Source organism: Salvelinus namaycush, chromosome 8 (assembly GCF_016432855.1).
Source record: "Salvelinus namaycush isolate Seneca chromosome 8, SaNama_1.0, whole genome shotgun sequence".
Lineage (NCBI taxonomy): Eukaryota > Metazoa > Chordata > Actinopteri > Salmoniformes > Salmonidae > Salvelinus > Salvelinus namaycush.
The window spans coordinates 42267302-42289580 of NC_052314.1; the positions used below are offsets into that span (position 1 = coordinate 42267302).

Here is a 22279-nt window from a genome sequence, read left to right on the forward strand (position 1 = left end):
AGGGATCGCATATAGCGACTTTGGTATGTTTGAAGAGTCAAAATCTATCCTGGAGCCGGGTGAGTCGAGAGAAACCATAGGACCATAGCACTCACCCACTTCCACAGCGGCGACGATCAGTGGACGAGGCCATCCACCGCTTTCCACTCCGGTGCGTATCGCTGGCTCGGTGATGTTGGGCCCAGGATTGAGTTGCACATCCCCGGAGAGCAGGAGGGTAGTGAACAGGTAGTTTAACAGTTTCCGATAAATGTTGGACTTGTGTTTGTTGCGCCTAAGCGGTTCAGTAGAATAAGGAGCGAGGTAGACTTGGCCATTATTCAGAACATTATGGTATGCTGTGTACTGTCCGCTCCCGTGGAACGGTGAACCAATGTGTTTGGTGTTAATATTCTCCGGTAGTAGACTGATTGTGTCATCCCAGCAAGGACGCACTGAGATTATCAGTAGAGCAGCTACATAACTGACAATCATGGCAGAGTACTGGAGATAAAACACATAATTGCGCTTTAACTCTTTGCATGAGTTACTTAGCTGGGGTCGGCGTACACCTGATGGTTTAGATAAAATTACAGCATTCGAATGAGAAGCGGCACCTGCCGCACCACCCTGTCTTCCGTCCGCCATTTTGCCGGTTGTCTGATCTCTTCCTCTGTGTTGCTTGACTCAAGGACTGTGGGTCGGGGACATTTGACCAATCAATTCAATCATTTGGCAAAATATCAGAATTGGGCTGCCTGTGTAAACACACCCTAACAGTTGGCAGTTCCTTCTTGTCTCCCTGTCTTCTTGTCTCTTTCGTCTTCTCTACTTCACGTTAAGTACGTAACAGCATTTCCAATTAACACCCTAAACCTCACCCTTAAACACAATTTAATTTGATTGTGTGGGATTGGTGACATATGTGGCTGTCAAACGCAGTGATGGCGAGAAAGATAATGAAGGCTGAGAATGGATCAGAAGGGGCAGGGTAGTCTGACATTGGGGCATAATTGGTAGGGCAGAGGCAAGGCATGGTTGTGTGCAGAGGCAGGACTGGGTATGGCATGGGCAAAGGACAGGGTAGGGCAGGTGAAAGAAGGGGACAGAGTAGGGGTAGAAGAGGCAGGTGTAGAGAGTAGTAAGGATGCTCAGTCCACTCACACTACAGGAGTTGACCCCAGCGCAGCCCGCCGTGACATTAGCCATGAGCACCAGAGGGTATGACGTCACTGTGGTGTCCAGCCTGAAGAACTGCAGTCTCTCACTGTTGATCCTCAGGTCCTGGATACAGCCTTTAAAGTAGCCCCCGAATGCTGATGACGCCTTCTGCTCTGCCAGACCCCCCACATACACCACATCCCCCATCTGACTGTCCGTCGTCCTGACCTCCACCGAGCCCTGCTTCTGGTTGGCCACGTATAGGACCATATGCTCACGGTCCACCACCACGCTCACAAAGTGGATGTCCCCGTCGTTAACCACACTCTCACTGGTCAAGGTCTCAAAGTTATGGAGCTGAACTCTGACCCGTCCCTCATCCAGCCACAGGCGCAGGTATTGGCTGGTGCTATTGGCGAGCACCAACAAGAGGCCAGCGGCGCGGTGTGTGCGCAGAAAGAGGGAGACAGTGATGTCACTTCCTGCATCATCTGTGATGGTGAAAACGGCGTAGCTCTGAGAGTCCTCATTGCCGAAGCGGGCCGTCTCATACTCTACAGAGAAGGACAGGGAGGGAGAGGACAGAAGAGGAGGGTAATTGTTTTATTATAACATATTCACGGTTTCAACTCCTGGTTCCCAAATAGTAAAAATTATGCATTTGTTTTGTGTGACAAAAATACCAAATACAACTTCTAGTGGTATGACTTTCTCGCTCACTGTCCAAGAAGTCTATGTTATATTGTGTGTGGTAAGCAGCCAGTAGCCCATATGTTCCCATGTTACAGACGCAGCCCAGACGACACTCATCTAGTACACACTCTGATCTGTCTAAGATAGCATTCACAGCCTGCACTGTCTGCCTTTTTCCACATGACACACATACACACAGGTGCATAGACACTGAACAAATGTAATCTCTCATTGTCACCCACTTCCCGTTCCAATAGCAGATAGCAGGCTACAGGTGCTGTAATTAAATAAGGCAGGGGGGGTAATAGTGTGTTAATTGCCCCACATCCTTGTGAATCTACTTTCAGAGACACACACACACGTTGCTTGCACATCCCCAAAATCAAGCACATACACACGCACGCGTATTACATAAAGACACACACACACGTTGGTGATCTGCATGCATTTAAGAGCAAAGGGCTTGAATTATCCATACCATCTAGGATAGCAGTAGTTTAACTCTAGATCTCAGCATGTGTGTGCAGCGTTTGTGTTTCTGTGTGTCTTTTCTTGGGTACTGGCAGATTACTAATCTGCTTTCGTGGCAATTGGTTATTAATATCCCTCTCTGAAAAGAAAGAATCCAAATTACTTACCAGGGTCTGTACCCTGACTGACATTTGTGTGACTATGGTTGCAAATCAATTTTTGTTTGTATTGTGTAACTATTGTAAGTGTCGTAAGCGCTCCTGCGTCCTTGTAAGGCATTGCATTACCTCATTGTATCCAACACAGATTTTCTCCCTCTCCTTTAATCCATTCAGGGAGCTGATCTCTCATTGTGACTTCTGACTGGTCTGCTCTACGCTCTCTCTATTATGTAGGTCTACTAAGGATGTTCTACCTTATATAATGAATGACTTTGGAGGGCAGAATTGTTTCATTTTTTATTAAATATTAAAGCATTAGACCTTTCACTGAAGGCTTCAGTCACACAAAATGTATACTTAAAACTTCTTTGGGATAGGGGGGCGCTGTTTTCACTTTGTAAAAAATCGTTCCCAAATTAAACTGACTCGTACTCAATTCTTGCTTGTACAATATGCATATTATTATTACTATTGGATAGAAAACACTCTCTAGTTTCTAAAACCGTTTGAATTATATCTGTGAGTAAAACAGAACTCATTTTGCAGCAAACTTCCAGACAGGAAGTGAAAAATCTGAAATCGAGGCTCTGTTCCAGGGCCTTCCTATTCATTTGCTTCAAATCTATGGATCTACATGCACTGCATACGCCTTCCACTAGATGTCAATAGGCAGTGAGAGGTGGAATGGGGTGTATAGCTTGATCTGAGGTCAAAAGAGAGCTCTTGGAATGACATGACCCCAATTTCCTTTGTTCAGCAAGGCGCGGGAAGGAACTCTGGATTGCCTTCTGAAAAGCTTTCGTTATAGACGGCTAATATCTCCGGCTTTGATTTTATTTGATAAATGTGATAATATCATCGTAAAGTATGTTTTTTCAATATAGTTTTATCAGATTATTGAAAGTTTATCGGGAGTTTTGGCGCGTTCCGTTCTCTGCGTTTGGTGGAGATGGACAGCTTCGCGCCACTTGGCTAGCTTTGGTTGCTAATTCGACAGGAAAAAAGGACATTCTAAAACCAAACAACGATTGTTCTGGACAAAGGACCCCTTGTACAAGATTCTGATGGAAGCTCAGCAAAAGTAGGAACCATTTATGATGTTATTTCGTATTTCTGTCAAAAATGTTTAGTATTATTTTCCGCCCTGATTTTGGGCGCTGTCTCGCTATAACGTAAGCTGTATGTCGTACTAAAGTTATTTTTAGAATTCTAACACGCCGATTGCATTAATAACTAGTGTATCTTTCATTTGCTATCCAACATGTATTTTTTAGTAAAGTTTATGATGAGTTATTTGGTCAGATTAGGTGAGTGTCAGAAATATATCCGGAGATTCTGGAAAAAAGTTGCTACGTTTTCACAATGTATAACCACGGATTTCAGCTCTAAATATGCACATTTTCGAACAAACCATATATGTATTGTGTAATATGATGTTATAGGACTGTCATCTGATGAAGATTGTGAAGGTTAGTGAATAAATTTATATCTTTTGCTGTTTTTTTCGCTATCGCTACCGTTGCGTTGAATGAATGCGGTTGTGTGGCTGGCTACTGTAGTAAGCTAATATAATGCTATATTGTGTTTTCGCTGTAAAACACTTAAAAAATCAGAAATATTGGCTGGATTCACAAGATGTTTGTCTTTCATTTGCTGTACACCATGTATTTTTCATAAATGTTTTATGATGAGTTTTTAGGTATTTCACGTTGGTCTCTGTAATTGTTCTAGCTGCTTCGGTGCTATTTGTGATTGTAGCTGCAATGTAAAACTATGATTTATACCTGAAATATGCAAATTTTTCGAACAAAACATAGATTTATTGTATAACATGTTATAAGACTGTCATCTGATGAAGTTGTTTCTTGGTTAGTGACTAATTCTATCTCTATTTGGTCGGTTTTTGTGCAAGCTACCTGTGCTGTGAAAGAAATGTCTGTGCTTTTTTGTATTTGGTGGTGAGCTAACATAAATATACGTGGTGTTTTCGCTGTAAAACATTTTAAAAATCGGACATGTTGGCTGGATTCACAAGATGTTTATCTTTCATTTGCTGTATTGGACTTGTTAATGTGTGAAAGTTAAATATTTCTAAAAAATATTTTTTGAATTTCGCGCGCTGCCTTTTCAGTGGAATGTGGGCGGGGCTAGACAGGTTAAATTCGAACCTCTTCTCCAGCAGATTAGTAAGAATGTCTCACCCCATGTTCAAGAATGGCCTTTTTACATTTATTTAGATTATAACCTTTAACTTTCAGTTATTTGAAAATGAAATAATCTACAAAATATCACTATTTTTAAAACAAGTCACAGAAGTTGGTTGAAGTTGGTTGCAATTTCAGTTTAATCCACCAGAAAAGACAGAACAAATATAACAAATAAATTAAAAAAATACAAAATATAAATATAAATATTTTTTGTATAATTTTTGTAAATTATATCATAAATTGGACTGGTTGAGTTATGTCACACAAAATATATGTAAATGTCTGCTCTACTCAAAATTACAACCAACTAATTGCAGCATTACCGCAAAAATGAAAGAGACAAGTGAAAGGAGGAGAAAGTAAGGAACTTATCTGTCAGCCCTGCACTAAAGAACAAAATTGGTTAAAGAAAATTGTGTCAAAAAAAGGCATACCGCTTTAATTTAAGGACCAAAAAACTGACAGCTGTGCCATATAGATTGCAAATTAGTTGGGAAGAGGTTTTTGATGTACCGATTCCATGGCATATGGTTTATGAATGAAGCTTAATTCAAAACTTAATTTTCAATTTAAATTATTATAAATAAATATTACGACCAATAGAATGTTATATACAGACCATTCGGAAAGTATTCAGACCGCTTCCCTTTTTCCACATTTTGCTACGTTACAGCCTTATTCTAAAATTGATTAAATATGTTTTTTTAATCCTCAATCTACACACAATACCCCATAATGACAAAGCAAAAACAGGTTTTTAGACATTTTTGGAAATGCATTTAAAATAAAAAACTTAAATATTTACATAAGTATTCAGACCCTTAGCTATGAGACTCAAATCAAAATAAAATAAAATAGTATTGGTCACATACACATGGTTTTCAGATGTTAATGCGAGTGTAGCGAAATGCTTGTGCTTCTAGTTCTGACAGTGCAGTAATATCTAACAAGTAATCTAACAATTCCCCAACAACGACCTAATACACACAAATCTAAAGGGATGGAATAAGAATATGTACATATAGATATATGAATGAGCAATGGCCGAGCGTCATAGGCAAGATACAATAGACGGTATAATTGTTTTAAGAAACAAGTGAGTCTCTATGTAGGCAGCAGCCTCTCTGAGTTAGTGATTGCTGTTTAGCAGTCTGATGGCCTTGAGATAGAAGCTGTTTTTCAGTCTCTCGGTCCCAGTTTTGATGCACCTTTACTGACCTCACCTTCTGGATGGTAGCGGAGTGAACAGGCAGTGGCTCAGGTGGTTCTTGTCCTTGATGATCTTTTTGGCCTTCCTGTGACATCGGGTGCTCTAGGTGTCCTGGAGGGCAGGTAGTTGGCAGACCGCACCACCCTCTGGAGAGCCTTGAGGTTGAGGGCGGTGCAGTTGCCGTACCAGGCGGTGACTCAGCCCAACAGGATGCTCTCAATTGTGCATCTGTAAAAGTTTGAAAGGGTTTTAGGTGACAAGCCAATTTTCTTCAGCCTCCTGAGATTGGCATGGCTGTGTGCAGATCAGGGAAAGGCAGGACTGGGTATGCATGGGCAAAGGACAGGGTAGGTCAGGTGAAAGAAGGGGACAGAGTAGGGGTAGAAGAGGCAGGTGTAGAGAGTAGTAAGGATTGCTCAGTCCACTCTTACTACAGGAGTCGACTCCTGTTGTGTCATCTGCAAACTTGATGATTGAGTTGGAGGCATGCATGGCCACGCAGTCATGGGTGAACAGGGAGTACAGGAGGGGGCTGAGCATGCACCCTTGTGGGGCTCCAGTGTTGAGGGTCAGCGAAGTGGATATGTTGTTACCTACCTTCACCACCTGGGGGTGGCCCATCAGAAAGTCCAGGACCCAATTGCACAGGGCAGGGTTGAGACCCAGGGCCTCCAGCTTAATGATGACCTTGGAGGGTACTATGGCGTTGAATGCTGAGCTGTAGTCAATGAACAGCATTCCTACATAGGTATTACTCTTGTCCAGATGGGATAGGGCAGTGTGCAGTGTGATGGCGATTGCATCGTCTGCGGACTTGTTGCGGTGGTATACAAACTGAAGTGGGTCTAGGGTGGCAGGAAAGGTGGAGGGGATATGATCCTTGAATAGTCTCTCAAAGCACTTCATGATGACAGAAGTGAGTGCTACTGGGCGATAGTCATTTAGTTCAGTTATCTTTGCATTCTTGGGTACAGGAACAATGGTGGCCATCTTGAAGCATGTGGGGACAGCAGACTGGCATAGGGATTGATTGAATATGTCCGTATACACACCAGCCAGCTGGTCTGCGCATGCTCTGAGGATGTGGTTAGGGATGCCGTCTGGGCCAGCAGCCTTGCGAGGGTTAACACGTTTAAATGCCTTACTCACGTCAGCCATGTAAAAGGAGAGGGGGGCCCGCAGTCCTTGTATACATCGCGATTGTGTATTGCCCGCACGAGTGCTGCAATCAATATGCTGATAGAATTTAGGTAGCCTTGTTCTTAAATTTGCTTTGTTAAAATAAACAGCTACAAAAAATGCAGCCTCAGGATATATGGTTTCCAGCTTACATAGAGTCCACTGAAGTTCCTTGAGGGCCGTTATGGTATCTGCTTGAGGGGGTATATACACAGCTGTGACGATAACTGACAAGAATTCTCCTGGGAGATAATGTGGTCGGCATTTGACTGTAGGGAATTATGGGTCAGGTGAACAGAAGGACTTGAGTTCCTGTATGTTGTTATGAATACACCATGAGTCGTTAAACATGAAGCATACAACCCTTCTTCTTCTTCCCAGAGAGATGTTTATTTCTGTGAGCGCGACGCATGAAGAAACCCGGTGGCTTTACCGACTCCGACAACATATCCTGAGAGAGCCATGTTTCCGTGAAACAGAGAATGTTAAAATCAAATCAAATTATATTTGTCACATGCAGATGTTAATGCGAGAGTAGCGAAATGCTTGTGCTTCTAGTTCCGACAATGCAGTAATAACCAACGAGTAATCTAACCTATCAATTCCACAACTACTACCTTATATACACAAGTGAAAAGGGATAAAGAATATGTACATAAAGATATATGAATGAGTGATGGTACAGAACGGCATAGGCAAGATGCAGTAGATGGTATCGAGTACAGTATATACATATGAGATGGGTAATGTAGGGTATGTAAACATACATGTATTACATAAAGACGGCAAGATGCAGTAGATGATATAGAGTACATTATATACATATACATTATATTAAGTGGCATTGTTTAAAGTGGCTAGTGATACATTTTTGATCAATTTCCATCAATTTCCATTATTAAAGTGGGCTGGATTTGAGTCAGTATGTTGGCAGCAGCCACTCAATGTTAGTGGTGGCTGTTCAAACGAGTCACAAACCCGGATCCGGGATCCCCTCCATCAAAAAAGCTGACTAGCATAGCCTAGCCTAAAGCCACAGGGATATCATATAATAAAATGTTCATGAAATCACAAGTCCAAGACACCAAATGAAAGATACACATCCTGTGATTCCAGCCATCATTTCTGATTTTTAAAATGTTTTACAGGGAAGACACAATATGTATTTCTATTAGCTAACCACCATAGCAAAAGACACCACTTTTTTTTCCACCATTTTTTTCCTGCATAGGTAGCTATCACAAATTCGACAAAATAAAGATATACATAGTCACTAACCAAGAAACAACTTCATCAGATGACAGTCTGATAACATATTTATTGTATAGCATATGTTTTGTTCGAAAAATGTGCATATTTCAGGTATAAATCATAGTTTTACATTGCAACCACCATCACAACTCTCACCAAAGCAACTAGAATAACTAGAGAGCAACGTGAATTACCTAAATACTCATCATAAAACATTTATGAAAAATACACAGCGTACAGCAAATGAAAGACAAAGATCTTGTGAATCCAGCCAATATTTCAGATTCTTTAAGTGTTTTACAGCGAAAACACACAGCGAAAACACAATTTAGCATTATATTAGCTTACTACAATAGCCAACCACACAGCAGCATTGATTCATGCACGTTAGCGATAGCGAATAAACCAGCAAAAGATATTACATTTTTCACTAACCTTCTCAAAACTTCATCAGATGACAGTCCTATAACATCATATTACACAATACATATATTGTTTGTTCGAAAATGTGCATATTTAGCGGCACAAATCGTGGTTATACAATGAGAATAGTAGCCAAGCTGCCAACAAAATGTCGGGAGAAATCTTGGGAGAGGCACCTAATCTAATCAATAACTAATCATAAACTTGACTAAAAAATACAGGTTGGACAGCAAATGAAAGATACATTAGTTCTTAATGCAACCGCTGTGTTGGATTTTTAAAATTAACGTTACTACGACATACAGCGTGCGTTAAAGCGAGACCGCACCGAAATTAATGGCGGAATAGTAGTTTTACATTTTTCAACAGAACAATGAATTAACATCATAAATAGTTCTTACTTTTTGATGAGCTTCCATCAGAATCTTGTGCAAGTGGTCCTTTGTCCAGAATCATCGTTGCTCGGTTGTAGATTGACGTCTTCAACTTAGGAATTAGCAGCAAACATTAGCTATGTGGCCCAGACGTGCCCAACTCTTCATAACGCAGCACAAAGAAATATCCGAAAATCGCAATATACTGATATAAACTGATATAACTCGGTTTAAAATAACTACATTATGATGTCTTTAACACCTATATCGAATAAAATCAGAGCCGGATATATCTAAGGCCTATAACGAGAGCTTTTCAGAATGCCATCCTGAGGTCTGTCTTGCGCCATGACGAACGTTGAAAAGAGTGCACCCCACGTTCCAAGACCCTTTATATGGCCTCAGATCTGCCTAGCAACACCATTCCAATTCTCACTGCTTACTGACATCTAGGGGAAATCGTATGCAGTGCATGTCGACTCATAGATTACATGCAAATTAATAAACTGACCCTGGAACAGAGTGCCGATTTCAGATTTCTCACTTCCTGACAGGAAGTTAGCTGCAACTTGAGTTCTGTTTTACTCACAGATATAATTCAAACGGTTTTAGAAACTAGAGAGTGTTTTCTATCCAATAGTAATAATAATATGCATATTGTACGAGCAAGAATTGAGTACGAGGCAGTTTAATTTGGGAACGAATTTTTACAAAGTGAAAACAGCGCCCCCATATTGACAAGAAGTTTTAACAGTCGGATGGCCTTGAGATAGAAGCTGTTTTTCAGTCTCTCGGTCCCTGCTTTGATGCACCTGTATTGACCTCGCCTTCTGGATGATAGCGGGGTGAACAGGCAGTGGCTCGGGTGGTTGTTGTCCTTGATTATCTTTATGGCCTTCCTGTGACATCGGGTGGTGTAGGGGTCCTGGAGGGCAGGTAATTTGCCCCCAGTGATGCGTTGTGCAGACCTCACTACCCTCTGGAGAGCCTTACGGTTGTGGGCGGAACAGTTGCCGTACCAGGCGGAGATACAGCCTGACAGGATGCTCTCGATTGTGAATCTGTAGAAGTTTGTGAGTGCTTTTGGTGACAATCCGAATTTCTTCAGCCTGCTGCGCCTTCTTCACAACGCTGTCTGTGTGGGTGGACCAATTCAGTTTGTCCGTGATGTGTACGCCGAGGAACTTACTACCCTCTCCACTACTGTCCCGTCGATGTGGATAGGGGGGTGCTCCCTCTGCTGTTTCCTGAAGTCCACAATCATCTCCTTTGTTTTGTTGACGTTGAGTGTGAGGTTATTTTCCTGACACCACACTCCGAGGGCCCTCACCTCCTCCCTGTCGGCCGTCTCGTCGTTGTTGGTAATCAAGCCTACCACTGTAGTGTCGTTCACAAACTTGATGATTGAGTTGGAGGCGTGCATGGCCACGCAGTCGTGGGTGAACAGGGAGTACAGGAGAGAGCTCAGAATGCACCCTTGTGGGGCCCCAGTGTTGAGGATCAGCGGGGTGGAGATGTTGTTACCTACCCTCACCACCTGGGGGCGTCCCGTCAGGAAGTCCAGTACCCAGCTGCACAGGGCGGGGTCGAGACCCAGGGTCTCGAGCTTGATGACGAGTTTGGAGGGTATTATGGTGTTAAATGCTGAGCTGTAGTCGATGAACAGCATTCTCACATAGGTATTCCTCTTGTCCAGATGGGTTAGGGCAGTGTGCAGTGTGGTTGCGATTGCGTCGTCTGTGGACCTATTGGGGAGGTAAGCAAATTGGAATGGGTCTAAGGTGTCAGGTAGGGTGGAGGTGATATGGTCCTTGACTAGTCTCTCAAAGCACTTCATGATGACGGAAGTGAATGCTACGGGGCGGTAGTCGTTTAGCTCAGTTACCTTAGCTTTCTTGGGAACAGGAACAATGGTGGCCATCTCTGATGTCTCTCTGGAAGGCAACCCTTGCCCTAATTTCATCCACCATGTTGTCTCGAGACTGGACATTAGCGAGTAGTATACTCGGGAAGAGGTGGGCGGTGTGCACGCCTTCGAGGCCTGACCAGGAGGCCGCTCCGTCTACCTCTTCTGCGGCGACGTTGTTTTGGGTCGGCCTCTGGGATTAGATTCAATGTCCTAGGTGGTGGTCCGAATGAAGAATCCGCTTCGGGAAGTTGTATTCCTGGTCGTAATGTTGTTAAGTTGACGTCGTTCTTATAACCAATAGTTCTTCCCAGCTGTATGTAATAACCTTTAAGATCTCCTGGGCTTACAATGTAATAATACATTTTTTTAAAACTGCATAGTTTCCTAAGGACTCGAAGCGAGATGACCATCTCTGTTGGTGCCATCTTGCTGACTCTAAATTGTGCTTAGGTGCATCCTGTTTCCATTGATCATCCTTGAGATGTTTCTAAGACTTGATTGGAGTCCACCTGGGGTCAATTCAATTGATTGGACAGGATTTAAAAAGCTGTCTGTATAAGGTCCCATACTTGACAGTGCATGTCAGAGCAAAAACCAAGCCATGAGGTCAAAGGAATTGTCTGAAGAGCTCCGAGACAGGATTGTGTTGAGGCACGGATCTGGGGAACGGAACCAAAAAATGTCTGCAGCATTGAAGGTCCCCAAGAACACAGTGGCCTCCATCATTCTTAAATGGAAGAAGTTTGGAAGCATTAAGACTCTTCCTAGAGCAGGCCGCCCGGCCAAACTGAGCAATCGGGGAGAAGGGCCTTGGTCAGGGAGGAGATCAAGAACCCGATGGTCACTCTGACAGAGCTACAGGCTTCCTCTGTGGAGAAGGCAGAACCTTTCAGAAGGACAACCATCTCTACAGCACTCCACCAAGCAGGCCTTTATGGTAGAGTGGCCAGACGGATGCCACTCCTCAGTAAAAGTTACATGACAGCCTGCTTGGAGTTTGCCAAAAGGCATCTAAAGGACTCTCAGACCACGAGACATCAAGATTCTCTGGTCTGATGAAACTAAGATTGAACTCTTTGGCCTGAATGCCAAGTGTCACATCTGGATGAAACCCTGCACCATCCATACGGTGAAGCATGATGGTGGCAGCATCATGCTGTGGGGATGTTTTTCAGTGGCAGGGATTGGGAGAGTAGACAGGATCGAGGGAAAGATGAATGGAGGAAAGTACAGAGAGATCCTTGATGAAAACCTACTCCAGAGCACTCAGGACCTCAGACTGGGTTGAAGGTTCATCTTCCAACAGGACAATGACCCTAAGCACACAGCCAAAACAATGCAGGAGTGGCTTCGGGACAAGTCTCTGAATATGACCCCATCCAACCTGACAGAGATGAGAAGAATCGGAGAAACTCCTCAAATACAGGTGTGCCTAGCGTAGCATGATACCCAAGAAGACTCAAGGCTGTAATAGCTGCCAAAGGTGCTTCAACAATGAACTGAGTAAAGGGTCTGAATACTTATTTTATTGTCAAATATCTGTTTTTTATGTTTAATACATTTGCAAACATTTCTAAAAACCAGTTTTTGCTTTGTCATTATGGGGCATTGTGTGTAGATTGATGAGGGAAAAAAACGATTTAATAAATTTTAGAATAAGGCTGTAACGTAACAAAATGTGGAAAAAGTCAAGGGGTCTGAATACTTTCCGAATGCACTGTGTTTACAAAAAATATATATGGGGGATTGTTAATTATGCAGACAGTAACATTGATGGAAGTCACAATCTATCTGTAATATTAAAGCTGATATACAACCCCCCCACCCCACCCCCAACCCGCCGGTACGTAGCTATGCCGATAGGTGGCTATGCATGTAATGGACAAAAATGAACCCTTAAAATTAAAGGAGATCTCGACTATATCTTATACTCAGCATCCCCATCCACTCTGTCCACTCATTCCTCCATTCTTACCCTCAGCGCAGTCCTGGCCTTCATATGGCCGGGGGCACCGGCACTGGTAGCTCTGCCACAGGTTGGTGCACTGTCCTCTGTTCTGACAGGGGCTGTCTTGGCATCTGTCTCTGTGGCTGCAGCCTGTAGTCATGTTCACTGCCGAGTCGCTCAGCCACTCCCCGGGAACCACCAGCTGGGAGTCCACAAACATGTCCCGCAGACAGCCGATGAAGGCCGGGACCGGGACCAAAACCACACCTTCCTCCACCACCCCACCGATGAAGGTGTTCTGGAGGGGAGACTCTGGAGAGTCTGTCCCAGCCAGAGTGCCTGCGACCTGGGCTTCCCTCTCACAGTCCTGTTCCTGACAGACCCCGCCATCCAGGAGCCTGAGGCTGAGTAGGCCGTCCCCCAGCATGGCCTCCACAGAGTGCCACCCCCCATCAGTCACGTTAAGGGGGAGCTCCAGTGTCTGGCTAAGTTGCAGGGCCTCTCCCTCTGCCCTTCCCCCAACCGAGGCCTCCCTCCTCAGGCTGAGTCTCAGATGGCACCTCAGCAGCTCCAGACCCAGGACCAGCCTTCCACTGCCCCGCTGGAAGAGGACGGCCCTGGGCAGCACTGTCCGGAAACTCAGGGTGATGTTGCAGGAGGCCTCTGTTGACATCATGGGGCTCTGCAATAACAGGTAGCCACTCTGCTCGAAGGAGAAGGCTGTGGGGGTCTGGCAGAGAAGCCCGGTGTGGCCCGGGGGGCAGTGGCAGGAGTAGCCATGATGCCCGTCGCTTAGGAACGGAGAGCATGAGCCCTGGTTCTGACACTCATGGCCCTCGCAGCCCACCAACGCTTCGCTGCAGTTCTGGCCCCCATACAGGAACTCATCGAGGTTTTGCTGGGAGCAGTGGCACATATAGCCCCCCACAAGGCTCTGACACTGAGACCCGTTCTCACAAGGGCTGAGGTTGCACATGTCCACTACCTCATCACAAAGGGTACCTGGAAGGGAAGGGAGACTGGATGATGATGTGGGTCAATGATACTATGATTGGTACAGCTTAGTCTGTGAAGGTGTGGAAATTAAGTGACGTTATAACTTTTTCTCTAAGCGCTGCTCCCAGTTGGGAATTATTCACTCTTCACCTTTCCTGCTATTTCAGGTCAGAAAACATACTTATTCTCCTCATCTTTGAAAGCACTATCGTCTATTATGAATCATGAATAATGTATGTAACTTATTATAGTACATGACTACACTATTACTTCTTACTGGAGACATGTTAACCTTCCCTATATATGTATTGTTTATGTGCTGTGTATAGTCTATATTGGTGTGACGTTAAGTTCTAGACTAGAGGAAGCTGCCTGCGGTGTCATATACCCCATGATGCCATCTCTGAGCTGAACCTCATCATCCTCGACATCTTGTCAGGTCAACTTCGACACCTTTGTCACTGACAGGTATTTATGGCATTTATGCCTCTGCTCCATCATTGGTGGCAGTTAGCCTAGTGGTTAGAGAGGTGAAACAGCAACTGGAAGGTTGCCAGTTTGGACCCTGGGTCCGACGGGAAATATATGGTGGGAAGTGAGCTACAGTAGCAATTGGGCTACTGAGCTCAAATCCTAGATGCTCTTGTGCAAGGCACTTAATCCCCCACAACAACAGCTCCCCCGTTGCCCAGTGTGGCAGCCCCCGCAGGTTTTTGCCTGCCATATGAGTGCTGTTATACTCACATACATCATTCAAACAGTTTTAGAAACTTCAGAGTGATTTCTATCCAAATCTACTAATACTATGCATATCCTAGCATCTGGGCCTGAGTAGCAGGCAGTTTACTCTGGGCACGCTTTTCATCCGGATGTGAAAATACTGCCCCCTACCTCAAAGAAGTTAAGGAGGATTTGAAGCAGTGTTTGTGGACTATACAATGCAATAGCGTACCTAGGGCTCTATGGTTTGGGGAAGGCTCTGCAAACCAACCGACCTCATACCATCACGTATTCTAATACCCTGCATTGTCAACTGCAGTGGTCTGAGCAGCATGCTTTTGGCTTCGAGCATCACAAGTTCATGCCCAGTGCTGGGCACTTGTTTTGACACTTTGTATGAATGGAAACTAATGTTGGTGTAGCATACTGTTATTATCCAAAATACAAAAGCTGCTTCCTATCTGCATCCAAAGGCACCTACCTTAGTAGGTAGCACTTTTCCAGTAGGTTACTGCCCTTTGGGAAGGGATTAGAAGGCAGTATCATGTGATAATGCATTCACATTCCACCGAGAGCGAGACATTTGTAACCACTGTAGCAGAATGAGCAACTAGTACTAGCAATTCAGTGAATGTCTATCCCAAAATGGAAATATCTCACACGAATAACAAGTAACAGAATCGATCGCCTCAGTACCTGATAAATTAATTGTTGTGATGTTTGTTTTGTCCTATATTTTTATTGAACTTATTTCAATTTTAAATCCCATTCCCCATCCACGCAGGAAGCCTTTTGCCTTTTGGTAGGCCGTTATTGTAAATAAGAATTTGTTCTTAACTGACTTGCCTAGTTAAATAAAGGTTAAATAAAATAAATAAATGAATTTGACACCGACCAGAATAATTGGCCTCCTCTCGCATATTGCTTGGTCTGCTGCTCCATTGTTGTGGACATGACAGGTAAGCTTGCAGATTCGTCCTGCAACTAGCCATTTAAATTACCATTTACATTAACAATATTGATTTTTACTTTTAGTGTTACAGATGACTAGTTGTGAAAAGATCCATAGCCTGGAGTCCTTCATTAACCAACTGTAAACTATTTGGATTCACCCAAAAAACGTTTAACGTCAACAGAGGCATTTCCATAATCTCTAGGAACAAATTGATCAATTGTCAGGTTGAATGTGTCCCTCACTATCAAATAAGACTTAAAAACAAGTTTTTATCCAGTGTCACGCCCTGACCATAGTAAGCTGTTTTTTCTCTGTGTTGGTTGGGGCGTGATAGTGACTAGGGTGGGTCATCTAGGTTTTGTATGTCTGTGTTGGCCTGATATGGCTCCCAATCAGAGACAGCTGTTTATCGTTGTCTCTGATTGGGGATCATATTTAGGTAGCCATTTCCCCATTGTTAGTTGTGGGATCTTGTCTATGTTTAGTTGCCTGTCTGCACTATTTGTATAGCTTCACGTTTCGTTAGTTGATTTTGTTGTTTTTGTTCAGTGTTCATTCATTAAAGAGAATGTACGCATACCACGCTGCACCTTGGTCTCTCTCATACGATGATCGTGACATCCAGGGTGTTCCATTCCTAAGATTAGTGTTGATACACACTTCTTCTACATCTAGTGGCAGCAAAAAGCAGAGACCCTGAAGAACGAGCTCAGTGCTGAATAGGCCTAGTATAAAAAATTATACAAATACATTTCCTATAGCTTTTCCTTGAACTTTACGAGAAGAGGAATGGCCTATGAGGAGAGGCTTGCATAGCCTATAGCCCAGGGGTAGGCAACACTGTTCGTGGAGTGCCATAGCCACCCCCCCAAAAAATGAATTCATTGCGCTATTAGGTGCGTAATTGCGCAACAAAACAAAGACTGACATGCTTGGGTTGTAGCATATAGCCTAAACTAGAAGCGTATGCATATTAGCCCATAATTCATAAGCTCAAGGCTAAAAAAAAGTATCACATGGGCCTAATGAAATCATAGGTAGCCTACACTATTTTTCAGGATGTATCGGCTAACAGAAACATGCTAATGCAGAGACTTCTAGTGGTGCGCATATTAATTATGATAATGCGAGAGCGCAGAGAAAGTTGTATCCATAGTTTCCAGGTTTGGCTTCCGAGTTTTGAAAGCCTTTGAAAATGAGGTGGATAGTCCGTTTAGTAACTCCACTCACTACTTGTATCTGTATAGTCCGTTTGTTTGTGTTGGTCACGTGGCTGCTAGCACCGTCATGAAAAGAGGTACAATATGAGGGAAGCCCTACAACATTACGTTTTTCAAAGCAGGCAATGTTGAAAAGTAATCTTTAGACTTGTTGTACTTGTCTTAAATGTAGTTTTGTAATTGACTAAAGCAAGCGGACAAGAAAATTGTGTTTGACAAGTTTTTGATGTGAGCTAATGGAGTAACCTAGGTAACCACACGTAAGGCCTATATGTGTGCTCTGAAGGCAGCGGCCCTAACCACTAATCCACACCAGGCCACGAGTGAACTACATTTTGAGTTCATTCATAACCTTAGGATACACTAGACACTTGTATGTCGTAGCCTAGTGAAGACCAATATCTATCTTGTGTCATTAAGTTACATAAAACGTTGGTTGTTGATGTGCATAGCTGCATTTCAGAAAACATAAAGAAAATTCTCAGCAACAAAAGAGTGATCAAGTTAAGATCCGACATCTGTATGTGTCTCTTTCGGAGGGTTTGGGTTAAAAATAGAAGAGAAATTTAGGATTTTTGACCATTAAAGTAATCTTGATCTGAAATGTGAAGGCAGAGGTTTGGCCCCGTGGGCACGTTATCTGTTATACAGTTTTATTAATAATGATATAGATTTACATTTTAGACATTTAACAGATGCTCTTATCCAGAGTGATTTACAGGAGCAAAGCAGGGTTAAGTGCCTTGCTCAAGGGCACATTGACAGATTTTCACATGGGTGATTCAAACCAGCGACCTTTCGGTTTCTGGCCCAACGTATTGATTTATGATGTATATATAGTAAATTTTCCTGTATATTGTTATTTTTAGTTATTTAGTTATTTTATGCTATGTGATGCAGAGGGATTACGGTTGTTTTGTTTTGTCTATCTTGTGTGTATTCCTTCAGGGAACACGTTGGAAACAAGTAGAATCACTTTAACTTCACTAGGGTAGGGGGCAGCATTGGGAATTTTGGATGAAAAGCGTGCCCAAATTAAACTGCCTGCTACTCAGCCATAAAAGCTAGAATATGCATATAATTAGTAGATTTGGATAGAAAACACTCTGAAGTTTCTAAAACTGTTTGAATGATGTCTGTGAGTATAACAGAACTCATATGGCAGGCAAAAACCTGAGAAAAAATCCAACCAGGAAGTGGGAAATCTGAGGGTTGTAGTTTTTCAACTCTATTGAATACACAGTGTCTATGGGGTCAAATTGCACTTCCGAAGGCTTCCAGTAGATGTCAACAGTCTTTAGAACCTTGTTTGATGCTTCTACTGTGAAGTGGGGGCGAATGAGAGGGGAATGAGTCAGAGGCCCGCCAGAGAGCCACGAGCCCATCTCGCACGTTCACGTGAGAGCGAGTACTGTTCCATTGCAATTCTACAGACAAAGGAATTCTCTGGTTGGAACATTATTGAAGATTTATGTTAAAAACATCCTAAAGATTGATTTTATACTTCGTTTGACATGTTTCTACGGACTGTAATATAACTTTTTGGACTTTTCGTCCGTACTTTCACAGCTGAAAACTGTTGTGCTGATTAAAGAAGCAAAAAAAACTGGCCTTGTTTAGACTAGTTTAGTATCTGGAGCATCACCATTTGTGGGTTCGATTACAGGCTCAAAATGGCTAGAAACAAAGACCTTTCTTCTGAAACTCGTCAGTCTATTCTTGTTCTGAGAAATGAAGGCTATTCCATGCGAGAAATTGCCAATAAACTGAAGATCTGGTACAACGCTGTATACTACTCCCTTCACAGAACAGCGCAAACTGTCTCTAACCAGAATAGAAAGAGGAGTGGGAGGCCCCGGTGCACAACTGAGCAAGAGGACAAGTACATTAGAGTGTCTAGTTTGAGAAACAGAACTACTCAACTAGCAGCTTCATTAAATAGGTTTTTCTTGCCCAGGTGGGCTCGCAAAACACCAGACTCAACGTCAACAGTGAAGAGGCGACTCCGGGATGCTGGCCTTCTAGGCAGAGTTGCAAAGAAAAAGACATATCTCAGACTGGCCAATAAAAAGAAAAGATTAAGATGGGCAAAAGAACACAGACACTGGACAGAGGAACTCTGCCTAGAAGGCCAGCATCCCGAAGTCGCCTCTTCCCTGTTGACGTTGAGACTGGTGTTTTGCGAGCCCGCCTGGGCAAGAAAAACCTCTGGCCTCTAGGGCATGGAAGCCCGATGAGCTAGCTGAGGCACCCCCAATACCATTGATGGCACCCGGACCCAACGTCACCAACAAAAAACAAGGTCTCCCTGATGCCTCCAATTTTGGTGTCAGCATACTGTGAGGATCGACGCTGGAGACATTTAATAAATACCGGACATGAAACAGGACAGGAACAGCGTCTGGACAGGGGACAAAATAACGACATCAATGCTGACACAGGGATGGAACAGAGGAAACAGACCGATAAAGGGCAGGCAATCAAATCATGATGGAGTTCAGGTGGATCCATGGAGGCGCAGGTGCCCGTAACGAAGGGACAGGTATGTTTAATGATAGGCAGTCTGGTGCCCTCGAGCGCCAGAGAGGAAAAGCGGGAGCAGGCGTCAGGTAAGCCTACCCACTGGGCACAGACTTCAGTCCAATGTCTGGTTTTGATTTACATTTGGTTGAGATGTCAACGAACGTGAAATCAACGTAAAAATTGGGTGAAAAAAATATGAAATTCCCTTAGGTTGATTATTCCCTTACGTTTTCCACGTCGTTTTAACGTCATCACATAAAAAACATTTTATGACGTGCTGTCACGCCCTGACCTTAAAGATCCTTTTTATGTCTCTATTTGGTTTGGTCAGGGTGTGATTTGGGGTGGGTATTCTATGTTCTATTATTTGTATTTCTATGTTTTGGCCGGGTAGGGTTCTCAATCAGGGACAGCTATCGTTGAGAACCATACTTAGGTATCCCTTTTTCCTACCTGTCTTTGTGGGAGGTTGTCTTTGTTTGTTGGCACTATAGCCTTTAGCTTCACGGTTGTTTTGGATTGTTTGTTGTTTTTGTCGGCGTCATATAAATAAAGTAATATGTACGCTTACCACGCTGCACCTAGGTCCTCTTCATTCAACGGCCGTGACACGTGCATTGATTCAACCAGTTTATGCTCAGTGGGACTTTGCAGTTTACATTTAATTGAGAAGGTTTTTGTGGAAAGTCTTTCTTTCTACCCTCAAGATCCCAGTTATCATCGCTAACTGGCTACATACGGATTATGGATAGACAAACACGTGCACCAAACAGACCGTTGTGACTTTACTTTCATTAATCTGATGACTGTTATTTATCCAATGAACTAACTATGTTTAATTAAAGGATTCGGGGCACCACGGGAGCATTTTTTAAAAGAGTTATCATCTCCCGAATTAAACTCTAAAGATCCTTACCTATCACATCCATAAAACAGTCAACGTATTAATCATAACCTCTTATCATTTCATCATTCTGAACAGTCGTAACCTCCTTGCATCTGCAAAACCCCCAGCCTTACTTATGATTTAGTACTACACAAACGTGTTTAATTATTTATTTACTAACTAACTAAATGATAACACAGGATAACATACACATACATTAGGAAAAGGTCCCTAGCAGACTGACACAACATATGGCGGCTTGTTACACAACGACATGGAGAGAGATAGACAAAAATACTCTTATCGTTGATACATTTTAGAAACTATTCTCACAGTAATCATATACTTTGCCGCCCGTTTGGAGTAAGAAATCATGAATGTATTTACGTTGAAATGCCTTAATTCGCTGTGGGTCTCTGTCAGAACCAGCCCTCCTTAGGAAGGGTGATGGGTCTTTCAGCGGCACGCTTTTAAGGCTCTGGTTGTCCGAAAGGGGTCCAGACCTGTCTCGTCTACTGTTGTTCACTCTGGATGATGCTCCTTTGATGATAGGCTAGCCAGCCGTATCGATGGTTCCCATTGAGTGATGAGAGTAGCATACTACAGTGATTTGAGAAAAGTAGTAGAATAGGATGGTGTGAAGGGTAGTAGAATGGTCCCAATTAAATTAACTTTTCTAGATACTTTTTTCTAATCAGCTGTACCAGTGACTGTCTGAGAGGGGAGTTTTCTTCTCCATGTCGTGTTGGTATTCAGAGTTCAAACCACTTTACACACGCAGCTGCAGCCTGGAGAAATTCTGGTCTAAATGTTAATTTCTTTACCCATCCTTTTATGCACTCTGGTCGAAAGGGACGGTTTCGTCAGACTGACCTCACTTGGGGCGTGGCTACTTACTCTGCAAAGTTTATAGGAGACAAATTCTCTCTCCTGGCTCCTAAAATCACATTCCTATCTTAACTTCTACCGACTCAGAAACCCGGACCCGGGAGCACCCCCCACCCCCCCCCCCCCCCCCCCACTGATTAGCATCGCTAGCATAGCGTCACAATTAAATAGTAGCATCTAAATATCATTAAATCACAAGTCCAAGACACCAAATGAAAGATACAGATCTTGTGAATAAAGCCACCATTTCAGATTTTTAAAATGTTTTACAGGGAAGACAAAATATGTAAATCTATTAGCTAACCACGTTAGCAAAAGACACCACTTTTCTAACTCCATCAGTTTCTTACTCCATCAGGTGCTATCACCAATTCGACCAAATAAAGATATAAATAGCCACTAACCAAGAAAAAACTTCATCAGATGATAGTCTGATAACATATTTATTGTATAGCATAGGTTTTGTTAGAAAAATGTGCATATTTCAGGTATAAATCATAGTTTGCCATTGCAGCCACCATCACAAATCTCACCAAAGCGACTAGAATTACTACAGAGAGCAACGTGTATTACCAATTTACTCATCATAAAACATTTCTTAAAAATACACAGCGCATAGCAATGGAAAGACACAGATCTTGTGAATTCAGACAATATTTCAGATTTTCTAAGTGTTTTACAGCGAAAACACAATAAATCGTTATATTAGCATACCACATATGCAAACGTTACCCGAGCATTGATTCAAGCCAAAGAGAGCGATATCGTTATCATCGCCAAAATATATTAATTTTTTCACTAACCTTCTCAGAATTCTTCCGATGACACTCCTGTAACATCATATTACAACATACATATAGAGTTTGTTCGAAAATGTGCATATTTAGCCACAAAAAAACGTGGTTATACAATGAGAATAGTAGCCAACCTGGGCCGAAAATGTCGGGCGCCATTTTGGACAGTGATCTAGCCTAATGAATAACTAATCATAAACTTTACTAAAAAATATAGGGTGGACAGCAATCGAAAGACAAATTAGTTCTTAATGCAATCGCTGAATTACATTTCTAAAATTATCCTTACTGTGCAATACAGGGTTCGCCAAAGCGAAGCTACCCAAAAAAC

The 22279-nt window shown here is 42.9% G+C and overlaps 1 protein-coding gene across 1 annotated transcript in view; it reads right to left on the minus strand.

Annotated features, from left to right (window-relative positions):
• LOC120052130 (protein crumbs homolog 1-like) overlaps positions 1-22279 on the minus strand; it is a 52531-nt gene that overhangs the window by 14846 nt on the left and 15406 nt on the right. Inside the window, 2 exon segments of the mRNA XM_038998974.1 lie at positions 1144-1694; positions 12994-13968. Of these exon segments, the coding sequence (XP_038854902.1) occupies positions 1144-1694; positions 12994-13968 (1526 nt within the window).